This window comes from Musa acuminata, chromosome BXJ3-8, assembly GCF_036884655.1.
Source record: "Musa acuminata AAA Group cultivar baxijiao chromosome BXJ3-8, Cavendish_Baxijiao_AAA, whole genome shotgun sequence".
NCBI lineage: Eukaryota > Viridiplantae > Streptophyta > Magnoliopsida > Zingiberales > Musaceae > Musa > Musa acuminata.
This window is the reverse complement of record NC_088356.1, coordinates 37104073-37118901: the sequence shown is the minus strand read 5'-3', so window position 1 is coordinate 37118901 and position 14829 is coordinate 37104073. Positions and strand designations below refer to the sequence as shown.

Here is a 14829-nt window from a genome sequence, read left to right as displayed (position 1 = left end):
TATGTTGTATTAAATACGGAAACAATCATTTATGTCAGGATTGAAATCAATTAATTAGATATGGTTTAACGATGTGTATTTTTTAATACCATCTGAAAAAATATCGCTATGAATCTGAACTAGATTCTTCTCCTCTCTTCCTATCTTTTCACATGACCACCTAGATTGATGGTTAGGGAGAAGAGTTGAGAGAAAGACTAATCCCTCAACTGAGATAACCTCTATATTTATTCTTGTTTTCAGTCTCTAAAGATCCTGTCTATTTATAGGTGAGAGCAGAAGGTCTATAATAAGTAATTATGAGAGTTTCTCTCGGTTGTCTCCTAAATAATCTTACTTTAAGTGGACTTTTTTTTTATTGACCAATATACCTCTCTATTTCTTCTTGTTTTCAGTCCCTAGAGGTTCTATATATTTATAAACAAAAATAGAGGGTTTAGAATAAGAAATTAGGAGAGTTCCTCCCAGTTGTCTCCTAAATAATCATACTTTAAGTGGAGTTCTTTTCTATTGTCAATATATTTCATCAGAATCCAATTAGTTACATTATATATATCTTATCCAATTATAAAGGATCATAAAATCTAATAGTTAGTATATAAATGATCTGCTAAAAATCGAGCCCACAATGACAATAAATTCTAATAAACCAAAGTTGGAACTCTGAAAAAAAAAAAAAAAATTACGTGTGATAGGTGGAGGGGACAAAATTAAATACGATGAAGAGAAGACAAGGATCAATCATGCTGCTACACTTTTTTTTTAATCTAAAAAATAGAATTTTAGTATAGATCAACTATCGACATGAGTGAGGTTGGAAAGTACAGACAATTCCTCACTTGGAGGATGATCAAAAGTTGATACGTAGATTACACATTTAAGTTGACATGAGAAGAATACACATGGATCCATCTGCTCCACTTATCTATATAGATTATATATTTAAGTTGATACGAGAAGAATACATACACAGGGATATCCTTGAAAAATGACATATAGACATCCTGATGATACTTATTTGATGTTATCTTAATTTCGTATCGTGGTATCGAAATGCACCATCGATACACAACATTGACTTTCACATATAACTTATATTATCTGTTATATGGAGAGGAGGAAGCTTTTTTTTTTGTGTGTTTAATAGAAAGTTTACTTGTTTGTGATTTGATTGGTTTCGAAGTGGTTTGAATCCATTGGCTTAATAGTGATTAATAGAGAGGAGAGGAGACAAAAGTTAAAACACCAAATAGTGATTGGCATGACCGATTTCCGAAAATACTCCATACTCGCTAGTGTTTAAAGGAGAGAGAATCCATCGTTTCATAGGTCGAAACGATCAAATCCAGTTCAGTTTTTACTGAACCAGCAATTAGAGCTCCTCTTTATATTGCTTTGGAGAAGAGAGAAACCGCCTATTCCCAAAAGGAATTCGATCTCTTCAACGTATCAAATAACTAAAATCAACATCTATCAACGTATCAAATAACCAAAATCAACAACACCAATGGTACAAGTTTTCTCTAATTACTATTGCTTCTTTTATCTACATCTACATTAAAAAAACGAAAACCAATTTCTATTATGACTTCTGATAGTATCACCAAAATTGTCGCCATTTATTTGGTTCCCAGAACTATCAGTATCAGATCTCATTCGAACCGGCTTCGATGCATCCTCTGTCTTCCTTGGGATACGAGGAATGAGTCCTCCAACGTATCGTTTAGTCCCATATCGCCAACGGTGTAACGAACTTATAAGAGTTTGCAGTACAAAAGGAGATCCATGGCGACCTGTGAAGCCTTTTCGCTAATATCAAGTGTGGGATACGTTCTAATCTGATAAGCGGGTCATCGATCCACCCAATTCTTTTACGTTTCATGAAATCTAAATACTTCTGCATCACCTCAAAGCTTTCGAGTTTGTACTGCAGGAAATAGATGACGAACAGAGGGAACAGATATGCAAGGGAAGAACAATTCCTCAGTCAATGTTCCACACTCATCAGGCCCACTGCCTCAGCATTATTATGCCACTCGGTATGAAAATGACACTCCAACTACCATAATACGCAGAAATGCCTAATACTGAGAAGAAGATAACATATTGAATTGATGAACTTCGTATATTACATCAAAGCAACCATTTCACTCTTTTGGTTTCTATGGCATTTAGTATCAGCAGATTGGAAAGGGGCTTTGACCTTCGGATTGCAGTCGACGATAACAATCTTTTTAGGTTGCAGACATCAAAGGCTGATTCAATTCTGAAAGAAAGACCATATTTTTAATGTACACTAAAATTCTTCTGAAAAAGGATAACCTTTGCCGATGGCGACGAGAGCCATGGGCATCAGGGATCTCCCAATCTGGGGCTCGCCAGCTGTACCCCTGGGGAGGCCGGGAACTGCATCCCCGGAGCCGCTATCATCATCTGAAATGCCGTCCGCGGTGACAGAAGGCAGCCCATACCCAGCGGCAAGGTCGGCGCCAACGTGGGAGACAGGGCCAGGGCGGACGGAACGCCGACGCTGCGGAGGCGACGCATGTAGGCGGAGATCGGCGACTCCGCCGCGGCGCTGACGGCCGGGAGCGGCGGCAGAGGGGAGAGGAGCGGCGGAGCCGGAACCGGGGGAGTCTGGCGCGGGGAGAGCTGGGCGAGGGGCGGCGGACGGATGCGGTGGAGACGGGAGGGGGGGCCGGCCGAACAAGGACGAGGGGGGGGCAGAGGCGGGGCCTCCCGGGGCTGCGGGCGGCTCTGGTGGTACGCGGGGGATCCGGTGAGCTTCTGGACGACGTCGCGGAAGTCGTTCTTGTCGATGTTGTACACTGGCGGCTGCGGCTGGTACGGCGGACCGCCACCCCCACCGGCCGCCGTCTCCGGCAGCTTGGGGACCGGAGCGGCCCGAGCAGCGACGGGGGTAGGGTCAGCAACGGGGTTTCTGGGGAGGGGCTTGGAGATCTTATAAGAGGCTCTGTTGAGGGACTTGAGTGAACTTTGTATGCCGTTGCTCCTCGTCTTGCCGCCATCGCCGCTGAGAGTACCAGCATTAGCATCACAGTTTAAGGAGCTGGCATTCGCAGCCGCGGTGGTGCCCGAGCAACGATGGGTCTTCTCCATTAACACTTTCCCGTGAATGTCTCTCTACCTTTATTCCTTTTTCTAAGTGTACAATAAGCATCATCTAACAGTGTTCGAATTCAAGCGAAATTTGCCTTCATATTACCTTGATATGATAGGTTGGTGGCCCAAAGATGAGCACAGTGCGAGAGTGACAGTGACAGGGGGACCGAGAGCGATGTGGACCGTCAAAAAGCCGCGTTTTGGAGACCGCACATAACGACAACTCAAAGAGGAAGGAGGGAGGGAGGGGAAAGAGTCACGTGATCGCTCGGTGATCGTTTGCCTCCTTTTTGGCGAGAGGTCCCCATTGTTTTCCCCTTAAAATAAGGCCACATACAAAGGTTTTGGTTGACCGACAGCAACTTTTGACCGTCCCGCCCATGCTTGGGCATTAACTTCTAACTGAAGCCGTCAGATTGTGAGATCCAACGGCCATGATCGAAGTCCACCATCTCGTTTCATGACGTCATTCACTGATGGGACGTGGCAGGGTATTCTTCCTCCTTTTGGGATCCGCTGAAAGAAAAGACTCACCACATGTCACCAGCTCGGCTTTCCATTGGACAACGCGAAAGGAAGCACCGTTCGCATCCTACGTGGGCAAGGAAAAGCACAGTTCGAAGGACTACGGTGTCGGGTACTACCGTGGTCGATGTGGCAGTTCTATTCACCTCAAATGATACGCTCCAGGTGATCCACCAACGACAGGCCGCCACGTCGGCAAGGAATTTTTATGTTTCGTGGATCCTTGTCGTGCGGCCGTCACGCGGTCGTCCAACGAAGTAGGCGGAGCAGCGGAGGAGGCAATGCCATCGCGGAGGCTCTCCGCCAAATTTGGCGGAGCGGCCGAGGGGACGGCCTCCCACAAAACAAGATTCCTACCTTCTCTCTCCCTCGTTTTCTCCCCCTTCGCTTTCTATTTTCTTCTCCTCAATCTTCGCGGAGAACACAAAGGAGGAGTACCCCCCACTTTGATTTGGTGTCATGCCTGTCGTTCCCTGGCGCAGGCATCTCAAGCTTCCTCTTCTGATTTCATCGTCCTTTCTTCTCCTTCCAACTTGATATCTGTAACGAGTCTTTTGCCAAATTGAAACTGCATCTCACGCAAGCTCCCGTGCGTGGCTCGCAGCAGCCCTGTCTCCGTGTCCGGTCGTGCGGTTGTCTTCTTCCCTAAGAGCTTTCTCTCCCGAAAGCGCATAGAAAAGAACGTTCTTTGGTCAAGTAACCATTGTTTCCTACAGCCATTCGGCAAGAGAATTAGGGTTTAGATCGAATGACGTGGTGAAACTATGGATACGGAAGAGAAGTTGCTTCAGCTGCAAGAAGAGCTGAAAAATGTGGCACGAGAGCGCTGCCAGGCTCTGGAAGAGTTGGAAGAGATGAAATGGAGGATGCTTTCTGAGGAGGAGAACAAGGCGAACTCGAAGGCCAGATTGGAGATGTTAGAATCTGAGCTGGAGAAAGCCAAGGAATCAGAAAGAAGAATGCTCGAGTCCCTCACGTGCCAGACCAAACAGCTCGAGCAAACCAAGATATTGCTGGAAGAAGCCAAATTGGAGATAAGGTCTCTCAACGAGAGCATCGGAATCTTAGAGAGTTCCGCAGGGCCCAAGGCCAGCACCGTCGAGAAGGGCGTCACGCCGGAAGTCGCTCGCGGCAGCCAGGAGATCGGCGCGCTGAGAACCGAATTGAGGTTGGCGTTGGCTGCGGAAGAGAAGAGCAAGAAGGCCATGGATGATCTGGCTTTGGTCCTCAAGGAAGTCACGACGGAGTCCAGTTGGATGAAGGAGAAGCTCTGCCAGACGCAGTGCGAGCTAGAGAATGCGAGGGGAGAGGCAGAGCGCCTTAAGGTCATGCTGAAGCGCACGGAGAACAAGCTTCGGGTGACGACGGAGGAGTCCAAGAGGCTCAAGTCGGAAGCGGAGGAGTCCTTCGCCGCGTGGAACGCGAAGGAGACGGGGTTCCTGGAGTGCATGAAGATGTGCGAAGACGAGATCATCAACATGAAGCAAGAGAACGCGAAGTTGGCCGATCTGCACAAATCGGCGAGGCAAGAGATCTCCAAGCTGCGAGACATCCTGAAGCAGGCCGTCAACGAGGCTTCGGTGGTGAAGGAAGCTTTGGAGATTGCTCGGAAAGAAAATTCCCAGCTCCAAGACATGCTCACCGAGAAGGACAACTCCCTGGAGAACATGGCGCAGGAGTTGGAATGCCTCAAGGCCAGCGAAGCAGCTGCCCTCGACAATGTAAAGGAGCTGCAGAGTTTGCTCGTCGCGTCCTCGTCGATTGACTTGAGCTCCACAAGCAATTCTTCTGATAAGGACGCCTTCAGAAGTCCACGAACACCGGCGAGCGGGAGCGCAGTCCGTAAAACCATGGCGAAGTATCCGTCGGAGAATTGGAAGCACGAAGACCCGTTGACGGAGAGCGGGCGTCGACTGTCGCTGGGGGACTCCGACAGGTTCGAGGGGTCGATACTTGACCTGGTGGAATCGCCCAGGCAGAAGAAGGATGAGGAGGTCGTCGCAGTGGCAGAGAAGAGCTCGTTGACGACGAAGAGCTTGCATTCTTCCAGCAACCAAGTCGACAGGAAGCAGCTTAATGGCATGGAGAACGGGTGGGATTCCCCGATACGGCAGAAGCTGAAGAAGAGGCAAATCCTTCGAAGGTTCGGAGACATGCTGAGAAGAAGCATTCATAATTGAGAGTGGAATGCTTCTGCATGCAGAAGAAAACCATTTCACTCTTTGATTCGTGCGTATTACTTGTTCAAGGCTACTCCTTTTCTCTCTCTCTCTCTCTCTCTCTCTCTCTATATATATATATATATATATGCTTTTGGTTGCATTAAATGGAATAGAAATGAGAGGAGAAATCCTTGCTAGCAATTTCAAGTTTCAACCCAATCTGACTCATCAGAGTGAATAGCATGAACACCACTTGGCCATTTTATTTTTTGATTTTTAAAATTAATTATCATGTCTAGTGGTGATATTTATTTTATTCATGATAGAGTTGTAACATCTCATTAGTCCCACATCGGAAGTGGATAATGTGTATGATTAGTTTATATGTGTATGATGAGTGTACTATGTTAACTCATGGTCGTGACGAGAGTAAATAAAAATAAATTAACATGATCAATTTTTGTGCAAATGTTGAGCATTTATTATAAAATTAATAAATAAATATCTGTGCCTCCGTGGTGGAAGCAAGAAAATGAGATTTGATGAATTTGACCTACAACTTACAATTAGATTTGATGCATGTTAATCCGAATTATTTTGACTCATTCTCAAGAGCGAAAGCCGGGCCCTAGAACACGATTGGTGTTCCTGATTTGGGCTACGAAGCCTCTTGTTATCTGTCTTGATCTCACTTTTCCTTCCATTAAAGCTATGATGCACTTCTCACTGTTCTTGTAGCAAAAAATATTGTTAAGACCATATCAACATCATGATTTGTAGGTGCTGTTCCATAAAGCAGCTTATAGGCCCCCGAAGAATCGTGCACAGAGAAGTGAGGTGTGTCTATTAATCCGCAGGGGAAGCTGTTTCTGTGTTCCATTCTGTCTTTGCAAGGTACATCAAACAAAGCATGTAGTCACTGGTGGCTGCAGAGTCCTAATAAAGAAGCAGACACTTCAGTTGTCATCAGTACACGAGATTGTCTCTAGTTCTTGTGAGGTCAACCGTGTGAAAGAATTAGCTGTATTATGATCCCACAACCTACCGAAAGAAAGACTGTCGGGCATTGAAAAGCCATGAGCTTAGGTGAACTAAGTTACTACCTAAAATGTGTCAGCAAGACTTTATATCTACGCACATTTCGGTAGACTGCAAAAGCCAGAGAGAGTCTGCGGGCCAAGTGACAGTCTTTTGGCGGCAAAACGTTGCCGGGAGAAGCGCGCGCCTCACACTCCTTTCTCATGCATTGCTTGCTAGTTTCGCTCAACGGCGCGTCCACAACTGCCACCACCCCACCCCATCCGCTGTCACCTAACCTCGATTTCTTGGCCGTCTTGATGCACGATGAACGACTGCTGCCTCACGACAGCTGGTTACATGAACAACGCACCCCCCATGTGCTGTCCACCTGCTCATGCAATACAAAAATGTAAATAAAATAAAATAATTTAAAAATGATTAAATTCATCGAAATTTTAATTTCTAATATCATAGGAAACTAACGGAAAAAAGAAGAAAGACATATACCCCAATGATTTCATCCGCCACACCACTTGTCACGCTAAGTTGTCTCCCTTTCACTGACCCTAACGGTCGTCTTCCAAAACGGTGTCAGCAGCCCTCTGATTAATGAATCTGAGCCGTGCTTAGCATCGATCGGACGATTGAGGACGAGTCTACTTGCTCGTCTGTTCTTTTAAGTTGGCTGCTTATCTCGCTTCTTCTCCACTATATATCCTTCGCACTCCCACTTCGACATTGTTCCTTTGAAGCCCTTACTCGACTTTCAATCTTCGCCCTCCCGATCTCGACTTGGATCTGTTGGGTCTCACGGTGGTGGAGATGGCGTCTGCCTCCCTTCGCTTAGCCGAACTCTCCTTTCGATCATGCTGCTCGTCGCGACCTCCTTCGCCCAAGGCCCGACACCCGCACCGGTGAAACCCCCGAACCCGGCGCCGACGAATTCCCCCACCGCCGCACCTGTCTCCCCCCCCGGCGTCCTCGCCGCCCACGGTATCTCTCCGGGCCTTCCCACTGGCTTCCAAGTCCCCGTCCGAGGCCCCCGCCTCCTCCCCTCCCGCGCCGCCGCCGGCCACGTCGTCCCCATCCTCGATCAGCACGACCCCTTCAGCGGCCCCCCACCTCACCTTCGACTCCTAGAAACGGCGCCTCCGTCATGGCCGTCAGCTGGATCGTCGTGGCCGGCGCCACGGTCGCTGCTGTCGCCCTTTAGGCCCGGGTAGTTACTTCCGTTCCCCCTCGCGGAGCTGTCTCCGCCGTTGACTCTCGATCGGATGATCCTCCGTTTATTTTTCTCCTTCCATGATTTCATTATTATGATCCCTAGGCGTCGTTTCCTTCCTCCCGCCCTCCTCCTATTTGGAATCTGTTGTAGGCAAGTACTTTAGTGAGTACAACTGCTTTAGTGGTTTGTTCCGCGTGTTTCAGAAATCGTGAATTTTGTATGATTTATTCATATTTTAAAATAAATTTTATATTTTTAAAATATAATGTATAAGTTTTTCTCAATAAATCTGAATTAATATATATTAAAGTTTACTTTATTAATATAATAATATGTATAATTTAAGTTTTAAGAAAAAACAGGGACCTCCATCAATGACGGGAGAATTCATCATTACGAAAACGACTACCGACAGTAATATTGAGCAATTACTACCTAGCAAGGCATCATACATATGTAACCTCTTCTGTCTGATGACAAGCTCAAGAGCTTTTAGTTCTGCCTTAGGTAGAGATATGTATCGATCAATTCAACACTAGGCATGCAAGGTCTTCTGGTTCCTTTTCCTCCTCCTAGGCATCTTCGACCAGTGGGTGTTGTTCGTAGTGGCAGGCAGCATCGTGGTGGGCGACATGGTAGCATGCACCCTAGGGCTAGCGAGTGACATCTAAAAACTTTTGAGTTCATTGTAAGTGCGAGAGAGGCTGCATATGTACGATGTCCTACTAGATTGCAATGACTTAATACTACTAGTAGTAGTCACTTCCACGATGATGCCTCCTCCCGTCATTGATGGAGATCTCAGTTTTAAAAAAAAAATTAAATTACATATGTTATTATATTAATGATTTATTGTGAGTTAACATACCACATAAGTAGACTCTAATGCCTGTTAACTCAGACATGATGAAAGGAGCTTATATACTACATATTTGAAAATATATGAGTTATTTTAGACACGAGTAAATCATAAAGGCTTAAGAGGTCCATGATAGAAACCATAGGGATTAAAATAGACCTTAACCTCAAATTATACGTATCATTATATTAATGATTTAAAGTGAATCAGCATACCACGTAAGCATGTATGTTCACTTACACTTGATGAGAGGAACTTATGTGCTACGATTTTAAAAAATATATGAGTTATTTTAGACATAAATAAATAATAAGAACTTAAGAGGTCTATGATTAAAATCATAACACTCGATCTTAACTTTGAGGTGAACTAGACCGCTCCACTTCGTTCAATTTTCTTCGTAAATCCATTTTATTCGAGTAAAAAGAGTAGAGATCTTACTAACCTTTGTCCTCTTTTCCTATACTGCAATAACCGCTATTAAGCATTTCAATTATTAATAACATCCTGTGAACATTTCTTCATCTACTTTCATGGTTTATTGGGACCGGACCATTTCTCCACGCGCGCGTTAGCGATTGCCGCCTGCAAAGTGCACGGGAAAGGGACTTGAAATAGGAGAATCGAGGAACACGGAGTAAAACTAGGCATCGAGTCCCAGCTAAATCTGACCTCCTTATCCCAATCACATCTGATGGTAATTATGGCTAAAATTACTGTCTGCACTGCAGTTCCACCAATCATTCCTGCCCAAATTCCCTGCATCATCATCATCATCATCATCATCATCAAAGGCTTAATGAAGGGTTGATAATATACTACAAGAGTAGCATACGTGCATGGAAATTAACAAAGCATATATACCAGAACGCCAAGTCTGAAGACCCATCCCAGGAGAATTCCTACAGGAATTCCAACAAAGTAGTATGTCCCTATGTTAACATATGCCACCAGCGCTTGCCATCCCGACCCAACAGCAACACCTGCAGGAAGTTGAAATTTAGCACAAATGGCAATGCAAAGTATTCACAGGGAAAAGAAAAGAAGAACACACTCACCAGAAAGAACAGGTTGAACACTGTTAAGGATAATTGTGAACGCCAATAGAACGGACAGTTTATCGACAGCCTCGAGCACGACTGAGCTCGAGGTGTAGATGAAGGCGAACTTATCATGGAGCAACATGATCGACACGCAGAAGAAGAGGCCGATCACAGAAGAGGTCGTCACAGACACGATGGTGGCGAACCTCGCACCTTTGCCATTGCCGGCTCCGAGCTCGTTGGCGACGCGCACGCTGTGATATCAAACATCAGCACCAATATGTAGTACAAACTGAGGGGTAGATGCCATCTTTCACATACCCAGTGCCAGCCAAGAATGCCAAAGGAATCATTAGCTCCCATCCATTTATACTCATGCTGTTCAACAAGAACAATAGAACCTGTTATTGTTTCAAGATCGAGTATAAACTTCATGTATGAGACCGAGGAAACCTACCAGATCGATATGGCGTCCACTGCGACCTCAGCGTTATTAAGATTCCCCGTTAACAAGATCAGTATTCTGTAGTACCAGTTCTCCAAGCTGTTGGAACAGCAAGTTCGAAGAATTATCCATCATCTAAAGCGTGCTAGTGACGAGAAGAGAAGTGACGATACCATAGCATGATACCGGAAGCGGCGGAGAGCTTAATGAACTCCCACAGCCCGGCAAAGGCTTCCATGGAAAAGCCCTTCCAAGTGTGAGGGCAGCCACCGCATGTGACATAGCCAAGGAGGCAGAAAACAGCCACCCACCAAGAGAAGTTGAGGGTGAGTGTGGTTCCGATCAGGCCAAGCTGCAGCTTCGACACAAAGAGCCAGGTGACGAAGAGGTGGACGACGAGGGCGACCGCCGAAACCGTGGCGCTGATGGAGTTCTTGAGCTGGCACTGCAGGAATTTCTGGAGGGGGAAGAGAAAGGCGAAGGAGAAGTGCAGCGGGATGAACCACATCGACACCTCCCCGGCTTGTGCCGCAAGTGCCGGCGGCTGCCCTATTAGTGTTAGGATTGGGGTGGCGAAGAAGTACATGGGGAGTAAAAGGACTGCACATATGAAGAGCACAATCCACGACCGCTGCATGTACACGCCTAACATGTGGTACTTCCTCGCACCGAAAGCCTGCCCACATAACGTCTCCAGCGCGCTCGCCATGCCAAGCTGCATTTTATATGCTTACCATCAGATCCAACAATTGCAACGGCTCTGAACCAGAGTCTAGTACGCAGGAAGAAGTCAACGATAAGACGGAAACAACCATCCATCCAATCCTCATTGAAACAACTTGCATGAGTTGTCTATTGGAGAAAGATCCAAGTGGCAATGTATTGAAATGGGAGAAGTTGAGACCACGAAGACGCGGAGGGAGAGGAAATTAATGGTGATAGATACCATCAGGCCAAAGCTGAAGCCGACGACGACGGTGTTGGCGATGGAGATCGAGGCGAGCTCGAGGTCGCCGAGGTGGCCGGCGAAGGCCTGTGTGATGACGTTCAAGCTGTAGGTCACCACCCTGCTAAATGCCGCCGGGCCGACGACCCGCCAAAGCTTCTTGGACTCGATCAAACACCTCCTCACCAACACACGATCCTCCTTGCCTTCTCCACGGAGAAGGGCAACTCTCTCTTCTCTGCTCATCATTCCGTTCTCCCTTCTCCCCCGCTTCCTGCGCATGTTCTGGCTATAAGAGATGGGGCCGCAGAAAAAGGCGAAGAAGACGACGGATTGGAGGAACAGAAGTTGAAATTGACTGGTAGAGTTGCGAGGAGTTTGCGGACTATAACGGCATGCATGATTAATTAACGTGGCTGACACACATCCACATGTTCATTCATTTCTTTGATCCCGTATAAATTGCACCGTATCGTGTACCACTGATGCGTAGCACTACTCATTACATGTTTTTGTTCTGATTTAACTCTGAGAGCCATACAAAGTAAGTACGCGGGTCAAATTAAAGAGGGGGGGGGGGGGGGGTTTGGGGGTGGTGAGGGTTGATGTGCACGTACCATTAGGACAAAGCTGAAGCCGACAACGACGGTGTTGGCGATGGACATGGACGCCAACTCAAGGTAGCCTGAGTGATCACCACCCTGCTAAATATTGTGGGGCCAACGATCTTTCACAATTTAGCCAACTCCTCTTTCTTCTTGATGTTCTCTCCGGTGAAAAGATTAGTTTTACGATATATAACTTATTTTTAGATGATGCTACTGTTAGATTATGTAGCCCTTATGTAGCCCTTTTATAATTGAATAAGATATATAATATAATAACTAATTGGGTTCCGTTCATATATTTTAGTCAATAGACTAAGTCCACTACGAAACGATTCCTCGGGAGATAACCCCTCTAAGGGTTGAGAGAATGTTAGAGCGTTAGCATTACGTATAGATAGATGCACATCTCCGTTGAAATCAAATGCATTAGATCTATAAATTTATTTACGATGCATAAAATTAACTTTATCTTCCAAGAATTACTAAGCAGCAATGGTCACCGTCGACCTTGCTGCGAATATGCGATCACGCTGGGTAGCGTGTGCATCACAGAACCCGTCCCATACGCGAGCATCACAGAACCCGTCCCATATGTGGGCATCACAGAACATGTCCCATATGCGGGCATCACATAATCCGTCCCATACGCGGAACTCGTCCATGCGACGGTCGACCGCACACGGCCAGAACCCGTCCATGCGACGGTCGGCCACACGCAGGCAGACAGCCCAAGTGGCGACCGTGCATGAATAGGCCGTGCATAGGCGGCGGTCACGCGCTTGCAACAGCCACGTGCAGGCAAGAATCGCCGTAGCGGCAACGGCCGCACGTGAGCAGTAGCAGCCCCGCGGCGGCAGCGCCGTGGTGGCAGCGACCGCGCGCTGGCTAGAACTACCGCTGGCAGCCGCGTACAGGCGGCAGCCCGCAGCCACGCATAGGCGGCCACGCCGCAGGTAGCAGCGGTAGCGCCACTCGTGCAGGCGGCGGCGACGGCGAAGGCAGATTAGGGTTTTTGGCATAATTATAGTTTTACCCTCGAGGCTAGGGTTTTATCAAAATTATAGTTCTACCCTTGTAAATTTCGTAATTTCAGGTTATGTTCTGTCAACATATTTATGGTTTTACCCTCGGGTTTAATTTATGCCAAAATTATAGTTCTACCATTCATATATTTCTAATTTATTCCATTTCAAATATTTATGGTTTTATCAAAATTGAGAAATTTAATATATATTCTCAATTATAAATTGATAAATATGATTTATTATAATTATGATTAATTTTAATCATAATTATATTTTTGATTAAAAAAAACTATAAATTATGGTTTACTTTATAGTTTTCTCATATGAATTATTGATTTTACATGTGATAAATAAAATTAAAATCTAATTATTATTTTTGGACTTTTATTTATTTATTCATATGTATATATATGAAATTGTGAAATAATGTATATCTTTCACATGCATGATTTATATAAATTATTGATTTTACATGTGTTAAATAAAATTAAAATCCAATTATTGTTTTTGGACTTTTATTTATTTATTCACATGTATATATATGAAATTATGAAATAATATTTACCTTTCACATGAAATAATATGAAATTATCATATGAGTTTTCGTATTGATTAATATTCAATAATAATAATAATTATTTATTATTAAATTACTTAGCATTAATAATCAATAATTATTATTGTTATTTATTATTGAATTGCTTAGCATTAATATTCAATAATTATTATTGTTATTTATTATTGAATTGTTTAGCATTAATGTTCAATAATTATTATTATTATTTATTATTATACTACTTTGCATTAATATTCAATAATTATTATGGTCATTTTATTATTGAATTGCTTAGCAAAAATTAAAGAAATTGATGAATATTATTTGTAATTCATTTCTCTAAGTTTTATCTGGCTAGTAGCTGTCAAAGTGGCCTAGGATGAAAAACTTTTGTGATATGAATTACAATAAAAGTTTATCATTTATAGGACATTTCTATTTTATATCATTGCATTAGTCTTGTAGCCACCAAAATGACCTGGACTAATGACTTATAAAATAATATTAAGAAATTAGTCCTAAATGACATTAAGGAAATAATATTCATAATGACACATATAATTATGAGATTTAGATAATCCCAAAGGAGAATCTAATTCAAATAATTATACGATGGGGTAGGATGATACTATTTTTGGATATCCTTGCAGTTTAGGGTTGTATACCCAAAGGTAACAACACTATTCCACATGGATGGTATCAGTCCTCCATAAATATTTTTAAGTGAACACTAGATATGTCAATATTTCACCCAAAGGTGTAATATAGATGATATCAATAGTTCATCAATTTTTGACAAACTCAAAGCATTAATGTTATTCTATATTTTTGCAGTGGTACTTCCTCATATACATTCATATGCTTCAAGTGTCCCTGTACTCTCTGGATCAAATTATTTAGAATGGTTAGAGCATGTTCAATTCACACTGGGTGTATTAGATTTTAATTTAGCATTACTTGTTGAAAAGCCTACATACTTGACTGATGAAAGTTCTGTAGAACAAGTAAATGAAATGAAGGCTTAGGAAAGATCTGATAGACTTAGTTTAATGTTCATAATAATGACAATTGCAAATAACATAAAGACTTCATTACTGACTGCAACTAGTGCAAAGGAATATTTAAAGGCTATTGAAGACAGATTTAAATCTACTGATAAGTCATTGGCTGGCACATTAATGAAAGAACTGACTACGACTCAGTATGATGACACTCGAGGAATTCAGGATCATATCTTCAATATGGCTGACAAAGCTGCAAAACTTAAAACATTAGGTATGAATGTTGATGAA

The 14829-nt window shown here is 44.0% G+C and overlaps 3 protein-coding genes across 4 annotated transcripts; 1 reads left to right on the top strand and 2 right to left on the bottom strand.

Annotated features, from left to right (window-relative positions):
* Nucleotides 1–2088: 2088 nt before the first annotated feature.
* On the bottom strand, nucleotides 2089–3206 carry LOC135645254 (VQ motif-containing protein 9-like). The gene has a single exon (XM_065163445.1). The coding sequence runs from the start codon at nucleotides 3118–3120 to the stop codon at nucleotides 2353–2355; it is 768 nt and encodes a 255-aa protein (XP_065019517.1). The 5' UTR covers nucleotides 3121–3206; the 3' UTR covers nucleotides 2089–2352.
* Nucleotides 3207–4340: 1134 nt separating this feature from the next.
* Nucleotides 4341–5828, top strand: LOC103994918 (WEB family protein At3g02930, chloroplastic-like). The gene has a single exon (XM_009415380.2). It carries the CDS (start codon nucleotides 4413–4415, stop codon nucleotides 5826–5828), a length of 1416 nt encoding a protein of 471 aa, XP_009413655.1. The 5' UTR covers nucleotides 4341–4412.
* Nucleotides 5829–9378: 3550 nt separating this feature from the next.
* Nucleotides 9379–11624, bottom strand: LOC103994919 (protein DETOXIFICATION 27-like). 2 transcript variants are annotated; one of them, XM_009415381.3, is made up of 8 exons: nucleotides 11349–11624; nucleotides 10576–11117; nucleotides 10415–10501; nucleotides 10279–10335; nucleotides 9973–10211; nucleotides 9779–9897; nucleotides 9587–9673; nucleotides 9379–9499 (listed from the first exon to the last, which is right to left on the bottom strand). In XM_009415381.3, exons 1-8 carry the CDS (start codon nucleotides 11595–11597, stop codon nucleotides 9446–9448), a joined length of 1434 nt encoding a protein of 477 aa, XP_009413656.2. In that variant the 5' UTR covers nucleotides 11598–11624; the 3' UTR covers nucleotides 9379–9445. The 2 variants fall into 2 exon arrangements, with proteins under 2 accessions (XP_009413656.2, XP_065018833.1); XM_065162761.1 differs by having other exon boundaries at nucleotides 9385–9673; nucleotides 11349–11619.
* Nucleotides 11625–14829: the final 3205 nt, after the last annotated feature.